The sequence below is a fragment of the Capricornis sumatraensis genome, chromosome 15 (assembly GCF_032405125.1).
Source record: "Capricornis sumatraensis isolate serow.1 chromosome 15, serow.2, whole genome shotgun sequence".
Classification (NCBI taxonomy): Eukaryota; Metazoa; Chordata; class Mammalia; order Artiodactyla; family Bovidae; genus Capricornis; species Capricornis sumatraensis.
In genome coordinates, this window is record NC_091083.1 from 36,484,998 (window position 1) to 36,504,540 (window position 19,543).

The window sequence follows — 19,543 nt, forward strand, 5'->3', positions numbered from 1 at the left end:
ATTATCTGCATGTGGCTGCCTAAATTAAACTAGCTGTGGGAAAATCTTAACATAAAATGTAGTGTTTGTTTTTTGTTTTTTTCCCAAGAGAAGTTTCTAAATGTTTATATTTTTGCAAATCATCAGTAAAGCCAGAATCCTTGTTTTCTGTGCCTTCCTTTAGCTGGTACGTGATAATGCAGATCTTCGCTGTGAGCTCCCTAAGCTGGAAAAGCGACTCAGAGCTACAGCTGAGAGGGTGAAAGCTTTGGAGTCTGCGCTGAAAGAAGCCAAAGAAAATGCGTCTCGCGATCGCAAACGTTATCAGCAGGAAGTAGATCGTATAAAGGAAGCAGTCAGGTCAAAGAATATGGCCAGAAGAGGACATTCTGCACAGATTGGTTAGTAGGACGTGGTAAACCCATGGAACTTTGGTTTGAATATTTTTATTTACTTAAGAATGTAACATGATCTGTCATATGGTATTTGTTAACATTTTCTAGTTTACTAGAGGGTGGCACTGTTGGGAGTGAAGAGCGTTGAGGCATAGCCACCTTAGCAGGGGAAGGAGCTAAGTCAGAACTAGGTGAGCAAGACTGGTCAGGTTTAGAGAAACTAAGAAGAGTACTGTTATTAAAGCAAGAAGAGACTTGCAAGAAAATGTCATCCAGTATCTCGTGCTTTAATTGTAAAGCAGTGATAACAGGAATAAGGTTTTTAAGAGGTTATTAAATTTAACCTTTCAACAAGATTTTTAAGGATTGTGCAGGTCCTCGACAAAAGGATGTAACTGAAAAGAAAAAGAGAGATGGAAGGATTTGCTGAGAAACAAAAAGCCAAAGAAAAAACCTTTGGGAATTTGTTGTAAATAAAGAGAAGAGACTAAAGTAAGCATTTGTTTTTCATACTAGCTAAACCTATTCGTCCCGGGCAACATCCAGCAGCTTCTCCAACTCATCCAAGTGCGATTCGTGGAGGAGGTGCATTTGTTCAGAACAGCCAGCCGGTGGCTGTGCGAGGTGGAGGAGGCAAGCAGGTGTAAGCTCCCCACGACACCCACGGGTTTGTGAGCTCTCTCTGGCTTCTGAATCACAGCTATCCATGGGAGGTGTTCAGCCACTGGTGGTTAAATACTTTTTGGATTCTAACATTAGTAGCATGTTTTCTTTTTTATATATGGGATTCTGAAAGTAACTTACCATGGTTTCCTTTAGAGTTTTTTCATAATTCAGATCATAGTATCTGCATATTCAAATTTGTGTTCTTAATGTTTTTAACCTAATATTGGGTCATTTTTTAAAAACTGTTACTTAACTGTTATCTGGTATAAATACCATGGTTTTATGGCTATTTTACTGGATATTTAATTATGTTAATTTTTTCTTTCATACTTGGAATTTTCCAGTGTTGAAATTTTCATGTATGAAATTTGAAGTAATGAAACATCTTTTTGTACCTCCTTACTTTCAGATTATTTCCAGAAGATTCCCATAAGTGGAATCACAAGAAAGTGAACATTTGTAAGATTCTTGACACATACTAACACACTGCTATTCCATGACTATGCTAAATTACATCATAGCCAAGGACACTGTCTATTTTGTTGCATCTTTGCTGGTATTAATAGTTTTTAAATGTCCAGTTTAATAGGCTGGAATAAGCATCTCATTGATTTGTGAATGAAATGTTTATTGGCCCATTTATATAATTTTTTTTTTCTGGGTCCTTTGCCGTTTTACTATTGTGAGTGGTTTTTCTGACTGATTTATGAGTTCTTGTTTCTTTCTAAATACAAGTAATAGCTGCACCCGGTCGAAGGATAGACAATTATCACAAACCAAGAAAATAGATCTGGAAATACCACCCAATATATATATCCTTCTGGAACTTTCTTTAAATATAACTTTTAAATTAGGAAGGTTAAAATATAAATAACTGTAACATACTACCAGTATACTGTGCTATTCTGAATATGCTGATAGCCTGATTTTTTAACTTGGCAATATATTGTGAACATTTTCTTAGTACAACATGACTAGTTACAGCTGCCTGTTATTTTATCAGATTTAATTCGTAGCAAGTCCCAACTGTGTAGGTGGTTTGGAAACTAAGAAAACTAAAAAATACAGTATAATTATGAGATACTTTACTGGTTTTGTTTCTGACAAACACTAAAGTTGTTTTATTTTAATCTCCCTTGTTTTTACTTTGTCATTTTTGCATAACATTGGCTTGCAATTTGAGTAGAATATTAAGCAGCATTCTGGAGAATTCACATTTCCATAAATTTAATACAATTTTTTGTCCACATAATAGAAGTTTCAAAAGAGAGTGACACAGTGAAAGAGTTATTGGATATTGGAGTCCACCTAAGTTTGAATTCTGATTTTTTTACTTTTAAGAACTTGAGCAAGTTACTTTTTTAACAGTTGATTGCTTTTTTTCACTCCTTTTTAAAAACTGTTAGGCATAAAAGTAAATTATGAAGTTTATGACCCATTTAATGTATCTCTGAAATAAAACATTTTTCTATATACCTCAACATTATCACAACTGACAAAATATTTTAATATTATATCAATCCATATTTGCAGAGAAGGCAATGGCAACCCACTCCAGTACTCTTGCCTGGAAAATCCCATGGATGAGAGTCTGGTAGGCTGCTGTCCATGGGGTCACTAAGAGTCAGACATGACTGAGCAACTTCACTTTCACTTTTCACTTTCATGCATTGGAGAAGGAAATGGCAACCCACTCCAGTACTTTGGCCTAGAAAATCCCATGGATGGAGGAGTCTGGTAGGCTGCAGTCCTTTGGGTCGCTAAGAGTCAGACATGACTGAGCAACTTCACTTTCACTTTTCATTTTCATGTATTGGAGAAGGAAATGGCAACCCACTCCAGTGTTCTGGCCTGGAGAATCCCAGGGACGAGGGAGCCTGGTGGGCTGCCGTCTCTGGGGTCACACAGAGTCCGACATGACTGAAGCGACTTAGCAGCAGCAGCAGCAGCAGCAATCCATATTTGGAACTTTCTGATTACTTACTGATTTTTAAATCTTTTACAGCTGGTTTGTCTAAACCTGGGAATAATCCAGAACTGATGTTTACATTAGGTTATTTGCCTTAAGTCTCTCTCAATGCTAGAATAACACCCCACCCTCTTTTTTTTTGTTTGTTTAATGACATTGACTTACTAAATAGAAAAGGCCAATTTTCTGGAGCATATGCCACCTCTGGTGTGTTTGCTTGTTTCTAGATGCAGCTGCTGTGTTCCTCTGTTTCCTGTTTATTAAAAGCATTTATTGAATTCTTGTGCACATTTTTACAGGATTACCGTGTAGGTGGTATGTGTTTAATACTGTGTCATATCAGCAAACATTACAGTGGTTGTCCTGCCTCTGTTTTTCCCCCTTTGGATTAATAACTTGTTGAGCCTCTTTATTAATAAAATGAAAGTCATTCTTGAGAATTATACAAGTTAAGGCATCATTACCTAGTACAGAGCAGATGCTGAGGAAATGCAAGCTGCCTTTTCTGAAATTGAAGGTGGGCAAAAGAATTTCTAAAGGATACATATAAATAAATACAGGTAAAAGTTTATCTGTTTTGAATATTGTCCTCACATTAAAAGTCACATGTGAACTTTGAACTCCTGTCTCATTTGCAGATAGCATAGTCCATGACCTTTGTTAAGTAAAGCTAGGTTTTTGCAGCAGATTGCTGATCCAGTGTAATGACAGCGCTTAAGCACTTGAGGGAGTTGGCTAACCTAGCTAACACAGGTTTTCAAGACTTGAAGTAACTATAAAAGTATGATTACGTACAGGTTTGTTTCATTGCTGGTCCAAAGGATAATGGTTATTATTTTTAAAAATCTTGGAGTGATCAATCTTAAGCCCAGATTGAGGAGTATATGATAACTACTTTGTAGAGATTTTTTAATTATTAAGAAAAGCATTTCAAAACACTGGATTTATTTTGGGGAGAGATGGCAATGTATGAATGACAGTGATACTCGTAGTACCAGTTTTACGTGGCTGGTTGGTTCTTCCAGCTGCATGATGCTTTGGACAGGTTGAGGTTTTCTAATAAACACAGAGGTAAATAGGCAGTGGATTACAAGGATGCCTTCAGGTAACTCCTGCTGGGATTGTTTACTTTTATTTTATTTTACTTTCTTTTTTTTTTTTTTTTTCTTTTGGCCACACCTCACGGCTTTTGGGATTTTTAGTTCCCTGACCAGGGATTGAACTTTGGGCCACAGCAGTGAAAGTGCCCAGTCCTAACACTGGACCACAGGGGAAGTCTCTGGGATTGTTTATTTCATTGTTGCCTTCGGGTAGCACATGTACTTTGTGCTTATTGGTACACCCCACCCCTTTTTGTTTTTCACAGCTACCATGTATGTAACATTGCTAGTTAATTAGTGGTCCTTGACTTAATGTCACTGACACTGTCTACTGACTGGCATTTTATTGACCATCTTTTTCTTTAAAAAAAACTGTAATTTATATATCAGCTTACTCATAAGTCTTGGGGTAAGTAAAAGCAAATGTAGGGTTGACTTCCTTTCAATACTGTACTGTCCCTAGACAGCTCTGCTTAGGAGACAAATAAAAGGAAAAGAAATAAAATCATTCATTGTTGCAATCTTTTTAGTTTTGGGGGAAGTGGTCAAAGCTGTTGGTTAACTGTTTTTAAACTGATTGGTGTATTTCGTTTCATTCTTTTCAAACACAGGTTTTGTATAAATAATATTTCCTCTGCTTTTTTCCATCTTGCAGGTGTTAAAAGTAATTGAAGTATGAAGAGGACATAATTCAATGACTGTAGCCTGTATCCCTTGGGAACTCTAGAATTATAACGTTTTTTAGTGTATAAATTGTACCTGGCCTGTACAGCTGTTTCCTACCCACTCTTGTAAACTCTGCTGCTTCCCAACACAACTAGAGTGCAATTCTGGCGTCTTAGGAGGGAAAAACGACAGTTTATAACTGTGGCCCTATTTATTACACAGTTTGTCTTTCATGTCTTAAATTTAGTCTTCACTGTGCCAAGCTAACTGTATCATATAGGACTGTGCTTTTTGTACTTGTTCGTGTTTATTTTTTAATCTTAGTTTAAGTTACCTAGCTGCTACTGCTTGTTTTTCTTTTCTTATAAAATAATACCTTATTTTAGGGAAAATGGAACTTTTAGATTAAATGTCTTAAATTTTACCACTTACAACACTACATGCCCACAAATTATATCAGGTCAGTACTGTACTTAAAAATCCTTTGAAATGACTTCAGAGTTAAAATTACATGCATCATCTCTGAAGTTTGCTTCTGAAAACTACTCTCTGAGCACTGAAACCTTTAAAACTGCCTAACTAGACACTTGAGACTGGGCAAGGCTACTTAATTATCTTGTGAAATGCCTACTGCTGAATTATCTTGAATAGAAATATTTCACACTATCAAAAGCAATCTTTTGCTTTTGTTTAAGAAAAACAGTTTGGAAAAGAAATTCATTTCTCTTCTTCCCAGTGCTGTATACACATAGCTTGATGGAATGGAAACACCTTGCTTTGTGAGCCTGTTAGTTAATATATATTAAGAATTGGGTGGATAATAATCTGTCAACTTAATGTAATGAACTAAGATATGGATATTATAGGATTAAACATAATTTTATATTAGTACTGTATTGGTTGATCTAAATTTATAGCATTTGGAAGTTGAGAAAACGTGGAAGGATGGGACAAATAAATGGTGAATTTATAAATATATAGGTAAATTGTGGTCTGAAAATCCCTGAGGTGTCTTTAACCTGCTACACTAAATCATACACTATGACATACTTCTTATTTAGTCTAGGAGTAGTAAATTATTTGCAAGTCACTAATAATCCTCAAATTATTTTGTTGGCGGTAGCTGGTAATTTTATAATTATGTGTATCTGTTTTTGCCACTTCTTCCTCAGATGATTAAACTAAGTCAACAGTTTATTTTAGAAACTATAAAAGTAATAGGGAAAGAGATTTCAATATTTGCTTCACCACTTGGGAGTGGGTAACTGCAACTGTGTTAGCAGAAATTTGCAAAGACGGGATGTAAAGTTACTCAGAGAAGAAAGCTGGAAAGTTCTTAGGATCTGGGTGGCAGAATTAACTTTTTGAAAAAGTTTTATATACAGATATTTGTATTAAATTTGGAGCCATAGTCAGAAGACTCAGATCATAATTGGCTTATTTTTCTATTTCCTTAACTATTGTAATTTCCACTTTTATAATAATTTTGATTTAAAAGATAAATTTATTTATTTTTTTAACAGTCAAAAATCCTTGCTGTTCTGATCTGCAGCAACCTTTAAAATGATTGTATTGTTTTTAGGCTTGATCAAAAGAAACACTCCAAAAATTGAGATGAAAACTTGTAGAGCGGCAGGACTGAAGCAATGCAGTTAACTAAACCCGTGCTTCCGCCTGTTGGTGGTGATAGTTTTCTAAATGAAGAAATGTTTGGCTGCGTGCACACAGACATTTGTATTTTGTTTTCAAATGAGAGCTTGCTTTTTGGGGCAGTATTCTTAAATGAAGCAGAAATTTTTTTCTCTCTTTTGTCTGAATATAGGAGTTTCTTTCTTGTAAGATGTATCACAGGTATTGGTGCTGTGTAACAAACAATGAATTGTAACTAGTGTGTGGTTCAGAATACACAAAGTTAGGGTTTTTAAAATATCTCAGTGGGTTTTTCTATTTATAATTTCAGACTTTCACAAAATGTACAGAGAATTTCATAAATTTGTTTTAATTGAACTGCTTTTGCTATGGTAGGTCATTAAACATAGCCTTTACTCTTATAAGTGAAAATTTCTGATCACCTGGAACATTGATACTTATTTCAATTTACAGTGTCTTTTTTTTTGACTAAATAAATTAATGTTCGTCTGAATGGCATTGATAAATGGTTCAGAAAAGAAACTCAGTGAAATGAAAGTAATATTTATTCATGGTGATCAGTTAAATTATTTGCCTAATTTAAGAAAACTACTGTGTGTAACTCAATTTGGCAGGAGATGATAGAAGAGTCTGAGTCTGCCTGTGGAATACGTTGGTTTCTTTTCAGTGCTTGAAGATACATGCAGAGATAATTGGTTTGGGAAGACGCCATATAATTTTAAGTTGACCTGCATGCTGTAAATGTCTTTTATGTTTAAATAAAAAGGAAAAAATTTTTTGAAATGCAGTGACTTTCTTAAAATGTGATTCAGTGATATATCAGGTTGATTTTACATGACCAAGTGGCCTTTTTTCTTGACAGAATAGTCACTAGTGTGTCATTATGTTTAGTATATTTTGTTTCCTAGTGAATTGCATGTGCTTTGGATATCAAGTATTAAATAGGCTAAAGAATTAAGAGCTAGAAATGGATCATCAATTTATTATTTTACTGAACTGTGATAAGGACATGTCACTGTTATTCTTCCCCCAAAACCATAACTGATCATGAGAAAAATACCACACAATCCAAATAAAGGGACATTCTAGCAAATACCTGGCCAGGACTCTTCCAAAGTGTCAAGATCATGGAAAACCAGGAGAGACATATCTGAGGGGACTCTGGAGACTTGACAACTAGATGCAGTGATGTGGTATGGTGGCCTGGGTTGAGCCCTGGAACAGTAAAAAGACATCAGTTGGGGCTTCCCTTTTGGCTCTGTGGTAAAAAAAATTCAGCTGCCAATGCAGGGGAGGGGTTCAGTTCCTGGCCTGGGAATATCCCACATGCCGCAGAGCAACTAAGCCTGAGCACCACATCCATTGATCCTGTGCTCCACATGAAAAGAAGCCACCACAGTGAGAAGCCTGTGCACCAGAACTAGAGTACGCCCCATTCTCCGCAACTGGAGAAAAGCCTGCACAGCAAGGAAGACCCAGTACAGCCAAAGTTAAAGACATCAGTGGGGAAACTGGTGAAGTCTGTTAGCAGTGGTGTGCTGGCTGACTTCTTGTGATCAAGGTGCAGTGGTGATGGAAGATAGCACTGTTAGGAGGAAGAGTTTGAGGGGATTCTCCGTATTACCTTTGCTACCCTGCTTTAAGTTAAAATTACTCTAAAAGGTACATTTACTGATTTATAAAGCCTCAAAGAACAGGAGACAACAAACTAACATTTGGGGCAGGAAAGCAACCTCAGCAGACCCCAGAAACCTGACTGGACAAGCAGTGGGGAATGCCAAGAAGCAACTTAGTATTCCCCTTGCCTCCAAAAGACCCCCCAAATGGTCATGAACGTGACCTTTGGTAGGTCTGGAAGTAGCGATAAAAGTAGCCTGAAATGGGACTAATTGAAAGTCTGTCTAAACCGGAAACAGTTTGACCTCTGATGCTGGCTTCATTGCTGCACAGCTTGGCGACTGCCTCTCACAACACGCTAGCATGATCCTGTTGTTATCTAGAGAGGGTAAAGGAGAGGGTGTCTGGATAGAAGAGCCAGGAATACTTGAGTGTGCCAGTTGGTGATGTATGATGCCTCTCCTCTCCAAATCTACCTTTATTATAGAGGACATTTGACATGCACAGAGGGGAGGAAAAGGGAGAAGATGGCCATCTGCAAGCCAAGGAGAGGCCGGAAGAGCCCTCACAAGGAGCCAGCCCTGCCCACACCCTGGATTGCAGCTTGCAGCCTCCAGAACTGAAGCCATCCATCTCGACCTCACCTTGTCTGTGGTGCTTGGTTTCCCCAGCCCCAGTAGACTGATAGGATGGCCAACACGGGCAGTGAGCTGGACCCTCGGCATTTCTTTTCTCCTTTCTCAGCTCTGGCATGCTTTGGTTTCCTCTTGGGTTTTGTTTTGTTTTAATATTTGTTAGTCTTAGCTGCGTCGGGTCTTAGTTGCGGCACACAGGCTTCTAACTGTGGCATGGGCTTAGTTCCCCCAAGGCATATGGGATCTTAGTTCCCCTACCAGGGATTGAACTTGTGTCCCCTGCCTGCATTGGAAGGTGGGTTCTTAACCACTGAACCACCAGGGAAGTCCTGGGTTTGTCTCGTTTAATACCATCCTGTCATCAGTGACATGAAGGGGGTTTCAGTGTGGGCGGCACCCAGGGTGCACAGTCCCTTAGCTTGTGGCACTGGTCATGTGCCCACCTTTCTGGCAGCAGGCTGGGTCTCCTGTGTGTTTACTCTTAAGCAAACACAGGTATATCCTGTCCACCTGATCAATGGTCAGGGGTGGGAGGTGGGTGGCCTTGGACCATCTAGATCCCAGCGAAGGTGTTTCCTTCTGCCTGGTCCCAGCCAGCATCTTGACTTGGCCTGACCACCCTGCTTGCCTAGTGACTGTGGACCAGCTGTAGCCTGGGAAACCTAGCAAGCCTCTTCACCATCCCGTGGGCAGCAACTACACTTTTGCAATGAGATCTGAACCCCAAACACTGGGGTGAGGGGGGTGGAATTCAAGTCTGTTTCTTCCCTAGGTACTCTCCTTTAGCCCTAGAGTATTCTTGAAAATTCTCTGTACCCATTTATAGTTAATCCCCATGGACCTGGACTGATGATGGAGGGTGATATGAACGTTTGTGCTAAGAATATTTAGAACCTCAACCTTTTCGCCTTGCTTGATTACCTGAGATTAGATTACTTGCAGATTAGAGATTCTGTGAAAAATTTGACAGCCATACAGGGAGTACCCAAAGAATTGTGGTTTCAGAAATGCCACAGTCAACATATGAACCAGTTGCTTCAGGTCAGCTTCATCATGTCCCCACCCTACAGATGTACAGACAGCCAAGGATCACAAGGCATGTGAAAAAAAGTCTTTAGGATGAGAGAATCAAACAAGGAAAAAAATAATATGGAAGAAAGTGGGACTAGGAAAGGGGGAGAAGACATTTTTAAAAACTAACACTAAGGGCTTCTCTGGTGGTCCAGTGGTTAGGAATCTGCCTGCCAATGCTGGAGACACAGGTTTGATCCCTGATTCAAGAAAATTCCATGTACCACAGAGCAAGTAAGCCTGCACTCAGTAGGATCCATGGACCACAACTACAGGGAATCCAAGTGCAGCAATGAAGACCCAGTGCAGCCAAAAAAAAAACTTTGGGGGTGAGCTATTCCTCAACCAAGTGAGGAAAGAGGAAGATGTGGGACGTACAAAAGAAGGGATTACAAAGGTGAGAGCATCAAGAGCAGCTGGTCCAGATGAGAGCACCCCAGTTAGAAGACTGCCAGAGTTATGTTTCCAAGACGGACAGACAGACTGATGGATGCGTTTGAAGATTTTGAGGGAAAAAAAAGTTTATAGCTGAAGATGAGTTTAGGGTTAAGTGATTGGCACATAGAACACTAAGGGAAAAAATTACGGATTCAAAGAAGGATCTTAAGTATAACCGCCCCCCCAAAAAAAAAGTAGACTCACAGGTATAGAGAACACACAAGTGATTACCAGTAGGGGCGTGTGGGAGGCACAAACTATTGGGTGTAAGATTGGCTCAAGGCTGAGTTGTACAACATGAGAAATAGAGTCAATTCTTGTACATGGAAACTAACTTTAAAAAGTTGTATTAAATTTGTTTTTAAAAAGTGCCAAAAAAAAAGAATCCTGATGTGCAAGAAATGAAAAGTCACCATAGTGTATTACATAACTCAGCTGTAATTGGCACGTTGCATCATAGTAATGGAAGCATGGATTGATAAGTGAATGTACAACATGACCTTATTGAGAAGAGGGGTTGTGTATACGTGTTGTGGTGAAAGAGGGTTCAAGTTTCATCTTCCACAGGATAAGACAACTGGTATCACTCAACCATGAGTAATCAATAAGCAGAAATTTGGAGACAAAATGAAAAGCGCCTGTGTCTGCCTTATTTTTGACAAAGGAGGCAAGAATATACAATGGAGAAAAGAAAATCTCTTTAACAAGTGGTGCTGGGAAAACTGATCAGTCACCTGTAAAAGAATGAAACTAGAGCCCTTTCTAACACCATACACAAAAATAAAATGGATTAAAGATGTAAGACAAGAAACTATAAAACTCCTAGAGGAAAACATAGACAAAACACTGACATAAATCACAGCAGGATCCTCTATTACCCACCTCCCAAAGTAATGGAAATAAAATCAGAAATAAACAAATGGGACCTAATTAAGAAGCTTTTGCATAATGAAGGAAACTATAAGCAAGGTGAAAAGATGGCCTTCAGAATGGGAGGAAAATAAAAGCAAATGAGGCAACTGACAATCTCAAAAACATACAAGCAGCTCATGCAGCTCAAAACCAGAAAAATAAATGACCCAATCAAAAAATGGGGCAAAGAACTAAACAGACATTTCTCCAAAGAAGACATACAGTTGGCTAACAAACACAAGAAAAGATGCTCAACATCACTCATCATCAGAGAAATTCAAATGAAAACCACAATGAGGAACCATCTCACGCTGGTCAGAATGGCTGCTATCAAAGAGTCTATGAATAAATGCTGGAGAGGATGCGGAGAAAAGGAAACCCTCTTACACTATTGGTGGGAATGAAACTAGTACAGCCACTATGGGGAACAGTGTGGAGATTCATTTAAAAACTTGAAATAGAACTGCCATATGACCCAGGAATCCCACTGCTGGGCATACAGACCAAGGAAACCAGAATTGAAAGAGACACACGTACCCCAATGTTCGTCGCAGCACTGTTTACAATAGCTAGGGTGTGGAAGCGACTGAACTGAACTGAACTGAAGGACATGGAAGCAACCTAGATGTCCATTGGCAGATGAATGGATAAGAAAGTTGTGGTATATATACATGATGGAAAATTACTCAACTATTAAAAAGAACACATTTGAATCAGTTCTAATGAGGTGGATGAATCTAGAGCCTATCATACAGAGTGAAGTAAGCTAGAAAGAAAAACACCAATACAGTATATTAATGCATATATATGGAATTTAGAAAGATGGTGACGATGACCCTATATGCAAGATAGCAAGAGATACAGATAAAAGAACAGACTGTGGGACTCTGTGGGAGAAGGCAAGGGTGGGATGATTTGAGAGAATAGCATTGAAGCATGTATATTATCACATGTGAAATAGATCCCCAGTCCAAGTTCGATGCGTGAGACAGGGCACCCAAAGCCAGTGCACTGCCACAGCCCAGAGGGATGGGATGGGGAGGGGGTTGGGGGGGGATTCAGGATGCGGGACACATGTGCACCCCTGGCTGGTTCATGTCGCTGTATGGCAAAGACCACTACAATATTGTAAAGTAGCCTCCAGTTAAAATTAGATTTAAAAAATAAAATGAAAAAAGTGGACGTAACTTTAGAAAAAATTATGTTTCATTAAATATTAAATTCTAATTTTGTCAATTAAAAAAAAGTGGTGTCTGGAGAGTGAGAAAGAGGTGAGGTGGGGCATGGGACCGCTGTTCCATTTTCTTTGGGCTGTGGGAATCACTGTTTTTGTATAAAGTGTTTTAGGCATGTTTGACTCTTTTAGGGTTCTACTTGTATTCCATTGTCAGGTGGTTCTCTGAGGATGGCTTCAGAAGCTAGTCCCAGATTCTTGACCCAACCTAGAATTCAACTTGCTCATTTGTAGAAAAACACTTGAAAACCTCGAGGTGATTGTTAGGCCCCTTGCTCTGTATTTCTGTGATGCCAAGTCATCTTGTCTAGAGTTATAACATCTGGTGTTTACTTCAGCAGGACATATGCTAAAAATTAGAACAAGACAGAGAAGATTAACTAACATGGCTCCTGCACAGGATGACACACAAATTCATGAAGCGTTACATATTTTTGAGTAAAATGTTTCTCTGAGTTCAAAATATATATATATAGAGAGATTACATCTGAAGGGCTCACTTAAATTAAGCCTTCATAATCACTGACTTTATGTGAAAAGAAATCCACAGGCTCTCAAACTGAAATCAGCAATTCTTAAAAGTACTTCTTTCTTCAGTAAATGCATGCTTCCAAATTTCGAAGATTTCGAAGAGAAGTGGGTTTGGTTTTAATTGTGGTAAAATAAACAAAAGTATCATCTTAATCATTTTTAAATGTACAGTTCAATAGTGTTGGAAGAGTCATTTTTTTATATTTGTGTGTGTGTGTGTATGTGCACAAAAATTAGCTCAGACTTGTAAATATTTGAGTCATGATCTACATCAAATATGTATTGTTTTTCAGTTAATATTAGTTTGACAGAATGATGTTAGTAACATTATAAACTTTCAAATATTTCCAGTGGAGGTAAAATCAGAACCAATGACAACTGTTTAAAATATTCAAGAAGTTAACTCATTTTTTTCACCCACTTAGCAGCCAAGAACCATGGGAAATGAAAACTCAAAGTACTGCAACTAAATCTGAGAAATCCCAAATAATTGTCCATTGTTTCTTGAGAGACAGACAAGACATCACCAGTGTAAGCGCCAGGAAACACCCACGTTACCATCTTGGATATATTCTTTTCTCACTGGATAAAAAGTTAGGCACCCAGCTTTTGTATACAATAACTGGAATTGTGCACAGGCCCCCTCCACACTGCTCTGAAAATGAACTTTTGTTTTATGCAAATGTAGGCGAACGAGAATGAACAAAAGGCGCACATTTTAAGGCTGAGAGCATTCATCTGAAAATGAAAAGTGGATTTTTCTTCTGCTAGGAGACCAGCCATGTTTTGCAGTAGGCCGGCTGGGGGCAGACCTGAGGCCTCAGGAGTCCCCTCTTTGCAAGTGACTGTCCTCTGGCAAGGACTTTCTAAATGCCTTTGTTGAAGGTCCTGATGTGCCCCTCCTGCAGGAATGAACAGGAAAAAGCCGAGCTGTCTCTGGTTCCTCCAGCCCCACGCGGGTGGTGAGGGCCAGCTCCTCCCCACAAATTTTTTTTTTTTTTTTAATTTATGTCTTTATTCTGGCTGCACTGCATCTTCTAGTTTCAGCATGTAGGATTCAGTTCCCTAGCCACAGATCGATCCTGGGCCCATTGCACTGGGATCTCGGAGTCCTACCCACCAGACCACCAGGAAAGTCCCTGCAGATCCTTCATTTTGTTATATAAAAAAAATTTTTTTTGGCCTCATTGAGAGGCATGTGGAATCTCAGTTCCCTGACCAGGGATCGAACTCATACCCCTGCATTGCAGCAGAGTCTTAACTGCTGGATTGCCAGGGAAGTCCTGAATCCTTTATTTATTTTTTTTAATGTATTTTATTTACCGTTGACTTACAATGTTGTGTTATTTTCTGTTGTACAGCAAAGTGACTCAGTTATACATACTATATATTCTTTTTCATATTCTTTTCCATTATGGTTTATCACAGGATATTGAATGTAATTCCCTGTTCTACACAGAGGGACCTTGTTTATCCACCCTGTATATAATAGTTTGAATAGTTTGCATACGTCAGTTCTAAACTCCCACTCAGTCCCTCCCCACTCACCCTTGGCAAATACAAGTTTGTTCTCTGTGTCTGTGAGTCTGTTTCTGTTTCATAAATAAGTTCATTTATGTCATTTTTAGATTCCACATATAAGTGACATCACACGATAGTTGTCTTTCTGATTTACTTCACTTAGTATGATCATCTCTAAGTCTGTCCAGGTTGCTGCTGCAGACTCTTTAACTGAACTTTCACAGAGGAAGGAGGGCTAGAGACCCCTGCTTAGGAGGCCTGATGAAAAGATGCTTGGTTATTTAGGAATGTTGGGGTCTTGATTCCTGAGTCTGGACACAGAGGCAACCATCAAAGAGCCTTCCTACTCCACCCCCCCACAACACACACACACATTCTAACTTCACTCTGATATCCAACAATCACTCCATTGAGAACTCTGCAGCCGGCAGCTCCAGCACCGCGTCTTCATGGCCCCAGCCCAGAGCGATGGCACCTCCGCCCTGTCCAGTTCATCCTTGCTTCTCCACTCTTCACTCTGTCCATTTCCCCCAAGGGACTCTTGCATCCATCCCTTGAACTTGGATGTTCCCATTGTTCTCCCAGCAAAACATGCTTTCTGACATGTACCCTCATGATTTTAATGCAACTATTGATAAACCCCAAATCTCCTTTTTCAACACCACCTCTCCCATAAATTTCTAACTCATATATCCAACTGCTTGCAGGCCATTTACACTTGAAGACCCCATAGGCAACTGCAATTCAACACATCCAAAAGTGAACTGAAAAAAGCCCCAGTGATTAAGTCCACAATAGCTTACTTGAAGTCCTTGGGGACCAATGTTTTACGGAATTTTGAGTTTTTCAGAATTTAGAAAAGGTAATACGCAGTATTCAAGAAACAGCACCAGTGAGGTCTGTGCCACGACCTTGTGATCAAACATGGTTTTTCTCTTCAGCAAAATGTACCACTATTCACTTTCAGTGGAATATACAAAGGCTGAAAACATTCTTATGTCAGTTGAGTATCTCCAGCACTTCCAGTTCTAAGAACTGATTCTACTAAAATACACCCATTTGCAAAAATGTATTTTGTAGAAAGATGCTCACAGCATGAGGGAGGAGAATCCTTGGCATGTTTGAAAATCAGAAAGGTTCTGTTATCAAAAGAGCTGCACCAAACTTACAAAAAAACAAACAACTTTTAGAACTTTTTAAATATTTTTATTTATTTGTTTGTTTTTAGTTGCAGCATGTGGGATCTAGTTCCTGACCAGGGATTCAACTCAGGTGCCCTGCACTGGAACCATGGAGTCTTAACCACTGGACCTCCAGGGAAGTCCCTAAAGTTTTTTACACAGTAGAGTTGTAAATAAGTGATTATTAAATTTTGTCACCTATGACATTAAAGGGCTAATATCCCTAATACACATGGAGGTCTTTAAAATTAACAAGAAGAAAATAGATGAAAATAGAAAATAGACCGAGCATAGGCATAGACTATTCAAACATAACGCTTTTAAATGTTCATCCATACTATTTGCAAATTGCAAAGCAATGCAACTTGCAATAGTAAGACTTTCTGTTTATCAGATGAGCAAAAATGAAAAACAAGTTAGCAAAGGTATAGAGAAATAGACACATATATTAGTGAGTTAATATTTGGAAAAACCTTAGGACACTTACCTAATTAGCATGCTGCTGCTGCTGCTGCTAAGTCGCTTCAGTCGTGTCCGACTCTGCGACCCCATAGACGGCAGCCCACCAGGCTCCCCCGTCCCTCAGATTCTCCAGGCAAGAACACGAGTGGGTTGCCATTTCCTTCTCCAATGCATGAAAGTGAAAAGTGAAAGTGAAGTCGCTCAGTCGTGTCCTACTAGTAGTGACCCCATGGACTGCAGCCTACCAGACTCCTCTGTCCATGGGATTTTCCAGGCAAGAGTACTGGAGTGGGGTGCCATCGCCTTCTCCGAATTAGCATGCAGAAAACTTTATATAAGTGCTTGTTATATAGATATTGCTGTAAGTTGTTTTTATTTATTTTTGGCTGTGCTGGGTCTTCATTCCTGCCTGTGGGCTTTCTCTAGCTGCAGCAAACAGGTGTGACTCTGTAGTTGTGGTGTGAGGGCTTCTCTTGTTGCAGAGTGTGGGCTCAGTAGTTGGGGCTCATGGACTTAGTTGCCCCCAGACATGTGGGATCTTCCCAGGCCAGGGATTGAACCTGTGTCCCCTGCTTTGGCAGGCAGATTTTTAACCACTGGACTACCAGGGAAGCCCTGGAAGTATTTATTGGCATAAACTTTTTCAAAAACAACTTAGTAAAAAATCAACATCTACTAAAATTTTAAATATATATGTCCTATTCTCCAGTACTTCCAGTTCTAAGAATTGATTCTACTAAAATACATCCATGTGCAAAAATGTATTTTGTAGGAAGATGTTCACAGCATGAGGGAGGAGAATCCTTGGCATGTTTGGAAAGCAGAAGGGTTCTGTGCTGGAGGGTAATGAGCCAGAGAGGAGAGACTGGAGATGAGGGAAGGGCCCGACCTCACGTGTCGTGAAGTTGTGCTGTGTGTTTAGTCATCCAGTCGTGTCTGACTCTTACCACCCATAGGCTGTAGCCCACCAGGCTCCTCTGAGGATGGGATACTCCAGGCAAGAGTACTGGAGTGGGTTGCCATTGCCTTCTCCAGGGGATGTTCCTGACCCAGGGATCACAGCCAGGTCTCCTGCACTGCAGTCAGACTCTTTACCAATTGTGCTAAGAGGGAGAAGTTGACCTCCTGTTAACCTCCCATCAAGTGATGTGGGTAATGTCTTTTGCCCTTGCTGCTGCTGCTCCTGCTGCTAAGTCGCTTCAGTCGTGTCCGACTCTGTGTGACCCCATAGACAGCAGCCCACCAGGCTCCTCCGTCCCTGGATTCTCCAGGCAAGAACACTGGAGTGGGTTGCCATTTCCTTCTCCAATGCATGAAAGTGAAAAGTGAAAGTGAAGTCGCTCAGTCTTGTCCGACTCTTAGCGACCCCACAGACTGCGGCCCACCAGGCTCCTCTGTCCATGGGGCTTTCAGGCAAGAGTACTGGAGTGGGGTGCCATTGCCTTCTCCGCTCTTGCCCTTAAACCTGGGAAAATCATTAGGACAATTGCCACCAACAGAGTCTGGCAGAAGTGACGCTCTGTAACTTCTGAGGTTGGGCCATGCACTTCTGCCTTGTCTCATTGGGACACTTGGTATTAATAAAAGCCAGCCACCAGATGTAAGGAGGCCAAGACTCCAAATGGAAGGGAGATGTGTGGGTTTCTGGTCAAGCGCCCAAGCTAGGATATCAGGCAACAGCCAGCATCAACCACCAGACTGAGTGTAAGTCTTCAAGTGATTTCAGCTCCCACTCCAGTGTCCAACTTTCCCATATAAGCAAGCGTGGGAGCGAGCTATCCCCACCCAAAGTGCAGGTTTGTGAGCAAAATAAATGATTGTTCATCTAATGGCTATTGTAGGCCTCTGTGTTTGAGATGATCTGCTGCCCAGAAACAAATAACCAGAATACCCACTGAATCAGGTGTTTTTTTTTAACAAAGATCCTTCAGTGATCCATATGCACATCTCAATGTGAGAAGTGTTGGTTTATGTAAAATTGTGTGACATGACCCAGGGAACCCTTCTCAGTGTGGCAGCCTGGATGGGAGGGGCGATTGGGGGAGAATGGATCCGTGTATATGTATGGCTGAGTCCCTTTGCTGTTCACCTGAAACTATTACGATGACACTGTTAATTGGCCATACTCCAATATAACATAAAAAGTTCAAAAAAATTTTTTTAATTGTGTAACAGAAATTTTTCTACTGCCCTCAACAGCACTGATTGCAAATTATGAAAAATTGCATAACGAGTGAAAATGCTATTTAGAGTAATTCTTCCAGAAAGCTGGATAACAGTTTTCTGTGAAACCTGCTGTGTTCTCTAGGTATGAGAAGTTGTCCAAAGCTTGGGTCAGACTTACAGTTGGCAGGTAGTGGGTTGCCATGAGAGAGAAAAAATTGGCAAAATAATTGAGGCAAGTCAAGAGATTTTAGGGGCCAAGCATCCTGAAATGTTGTAGAGATGAGCGATGAGGGTGTATGACTAATATCTAGTAAATTCACTGTATTTCAGAACACTAATCATCTTAATAGCAGATGGCTTTGAAATCTTTCAAAAACAAATGGTGTCATGCTACCAGATTAAGTGCAGATGAATACATGCAGGTGTTTGCTATTATTAAAGCATCACCACAAAGCTGTCATTCAGATCCTCCTCCTGGGGTGAAGTTTGAAAGCATGTTAGCTCCAGGTCTATGGTTTCATATCGCAGTATACAGGAGAAGCTTTCCTAACTACTAGTAAATCTGGCTGGAGAAGGCAATGGCACCCCACTCCAGTACTCTTGCCTGGAAAATCCCATGGATGGAGGAGCCTGGTAGGCTGCAGTCCATGGGATCACGAAGAGTCGGACACGACTGAGCGACTTCATTTTCACTTTTTCATGCGTTGGAGAAGGAAATGGCAACCCATTCAAGCGTTCTTGCCTGGAGAATCCCAGGGACGGGGGAGACTGGTGGGCTGCTGTCTGTCTATGGGGTCGCATAGCATCGAACACGACTGAAGCGATTTAGCAGCAGCAGCAGTAAATGTGGTTAATCCGTATCATGCTTCAGGTCTTCGTTCACTTTAGTTTAGTTAACTGTTCTAAATTCTAAATCTACCCAGATTACGAAGATTGATGAATATCATCAGCCTCCACACCATCTCAAACAACTGGATATTTGAGAGCATCTGAATTTTTCCATGAATTTTCATCTCCAAAATTCCAGACATTTGGCAGTCAGTGGGCACAGCCAGGTCATGTAGCATTTCCTTTTTACTCTCTCAGCCCTCACCTGCCTGCGTGCAAGAGACTATTCCTGCAAAGTATGGTCCTGCAGCTGTAGTTATATTAAGTGCAGCTTGCCTACTTCATTTTCCAGTTATTAAAAATAACTTACTAATAACAGTTCTTAGTAACAACAACAATCAACAGAAATAAATTCTGGCTAATTTAGGCAGAAAAGAATTTATTGGAAGGCTAAGAGGGGCTCCTGAACACAGTAGGAGGAGGAAACCTGGGCTGGAGAAAGGGCAGGGATGAAGCTAATCC

The 19,543-nt window shown here is 40.1% G+C and overlaps 1 protein-coding gene and 1 non-coding gene across 2 annotated transcripts in view; both read left to right on the forward strand.

Annotated features, from left to right (window-relative positions):
- KIF5B (kinesin family member 5B) overlaps positions 1–7,175 on the forward strand; it is a 46,270-nt gene extending 39,095 nt beyond the window's left edge. The window contains exons 24-26 of the mRNA XM_068987564.1: positions 164–380; positions 891–1,041; positions 4,765–7,175. Coding sequence (XP_068843665.1) covers positions 164–380; positions 891–1,021 — 348 coding nt within the window. The 3' untranslated portion in view covers positions 1,022–1,041; positions 4,765–7,175. The remainder of the gene's footprint in view (positions 1–163; positions 381–890; positions 1,042–4,764) is intronic.
- Positions 7,176–12,659: 5,484 nt separating this feature from the next.
- On the forward strand, positions 12,660–12,768 carry LOC138091965 (U6 spliceosomal RNA). The gene has a single exon (XR_011145990.1). It is a non-coding gene; the product is annotated as a U6 spliceosomal RNA (small nuclear RNA).
- The last annotated feature ends 6,775 nt before the right edge of the window (positions 12,769–19,543 follow it).